The sequence below is a fragment of the Penaeus monodon genome, chromosome 25 (assembly GCF_015228065.2).
Source record: "Penaeus monodon isolate SGIC_2016 chromosome 25, NSTDA_Pmon_1, whole genome shotgun sequence".
Lineage (NCBI taxonomy): Eukaryota > Metazoa > Arthropoda > Malacostraca > Decapoda > Penaeidae > Penaeus > Penaeus monodon.
In genome coordinates, this window is record NC_051410.1 from 17,061,672 (window position 1) to 17,062,651 (window position 980).

The 980-nt window shown below is 36.6% G+C and overlaps 1 protein-coding gene across 1 annotated transcript in view; it reads right to left on the minus strand.

Moving 5' to 3' along the window:
- LOC119589087 (nuclear hormone receptor FTZ-F1 beta-like) overlaps nt 1-980 on the minus strand; it is a gene marked incomplete in the record, with an annotated part of 70,745 nt that overhangs the window by 5,062 nt on the left and 64,703 nt on the right. Inside the window, 2 exon segments of the mRNA XM_037937663.1 lie at nt 156-370; nt 665-876. Coding sequence (XP_037793591.1) covers nt 156-370; nt 665-876 — 427 coding nt within the window.

Below are 980 nucleotides of genomic sequence, written 5' to 3' on the forward strand. Positions count from 1 at the left end.
CAAAAACTAGATAGGTATAAACACATTACTTTACAGCAACCCTACAGGTCTTTCATAAAACTTTTAAAATCTAGAGACAATTAAATATTGCCTTAACTACAAGAAATAAATGTACACAAAGAGAAACCAAAAAGGGTCTTCATGCACAATCCTACCTGTAAGAGCAGAGGGATGGGGGGCTTCTCTGGAGGTGGTGATGGTTTGATCTCTTCACTGTCTGATGGCTCAGCTTTGACAGCAGAAGCATCTGGAAGCCTTTGTTGGTCTAGATGGTGGGTAGATGGTTGAGGTGTGACAAGGGATGGTGGAAGAGGGTATGGTGCACACTGATATGTACTGCGCCCACCTCGTGTTCGGTCTTCACGAATGGCTGTTTGAGAGAGAGTTTGTGAGATTAGTTAAGTTGAATAAAAGTAGAAATTTGCAGTAGACTAAAAGGTTAACATTTAACACACTAAAACACTAAAGCCAAAAGCAAAACAAATATTTGATAACTATGAAATCAATTTATTACAAAATCAAATAAAAAGGCCCCAGCTGCTATTTCCTGGAGGAGGATGCTATTTCATCTCATAATGTATGCAATACATGTCAGATATTATATTTTACAAATATTCCCAAAAAGTCTGCTATAGAAATTAGTATTAATAAATAATTATTGTACCTTCCAGTTTCATGCCCATGCAAAGACACTTTTCAAATCTACAGCCAGGACATTTCTTCCTTGTACTGATAGTGATCGGACAAGAGGAACCACGCATGCACACGTAGTTCTTCTTGTTCTGTACTGTCCGCTTGAAAAATCCTTTACATGATTCACATGAGAAGATGCCATAGTGGAAGCCTGAGATTTTATCTCCACAGATGGGACATGGGCTGTAGAAGAGAAAAAAATTATTGTAAATATTGAGAATATGTATACATATATGGAATATCAAATCATTATATTAAAAAGTGTGGCTAAATGTGTAAATGTCTAA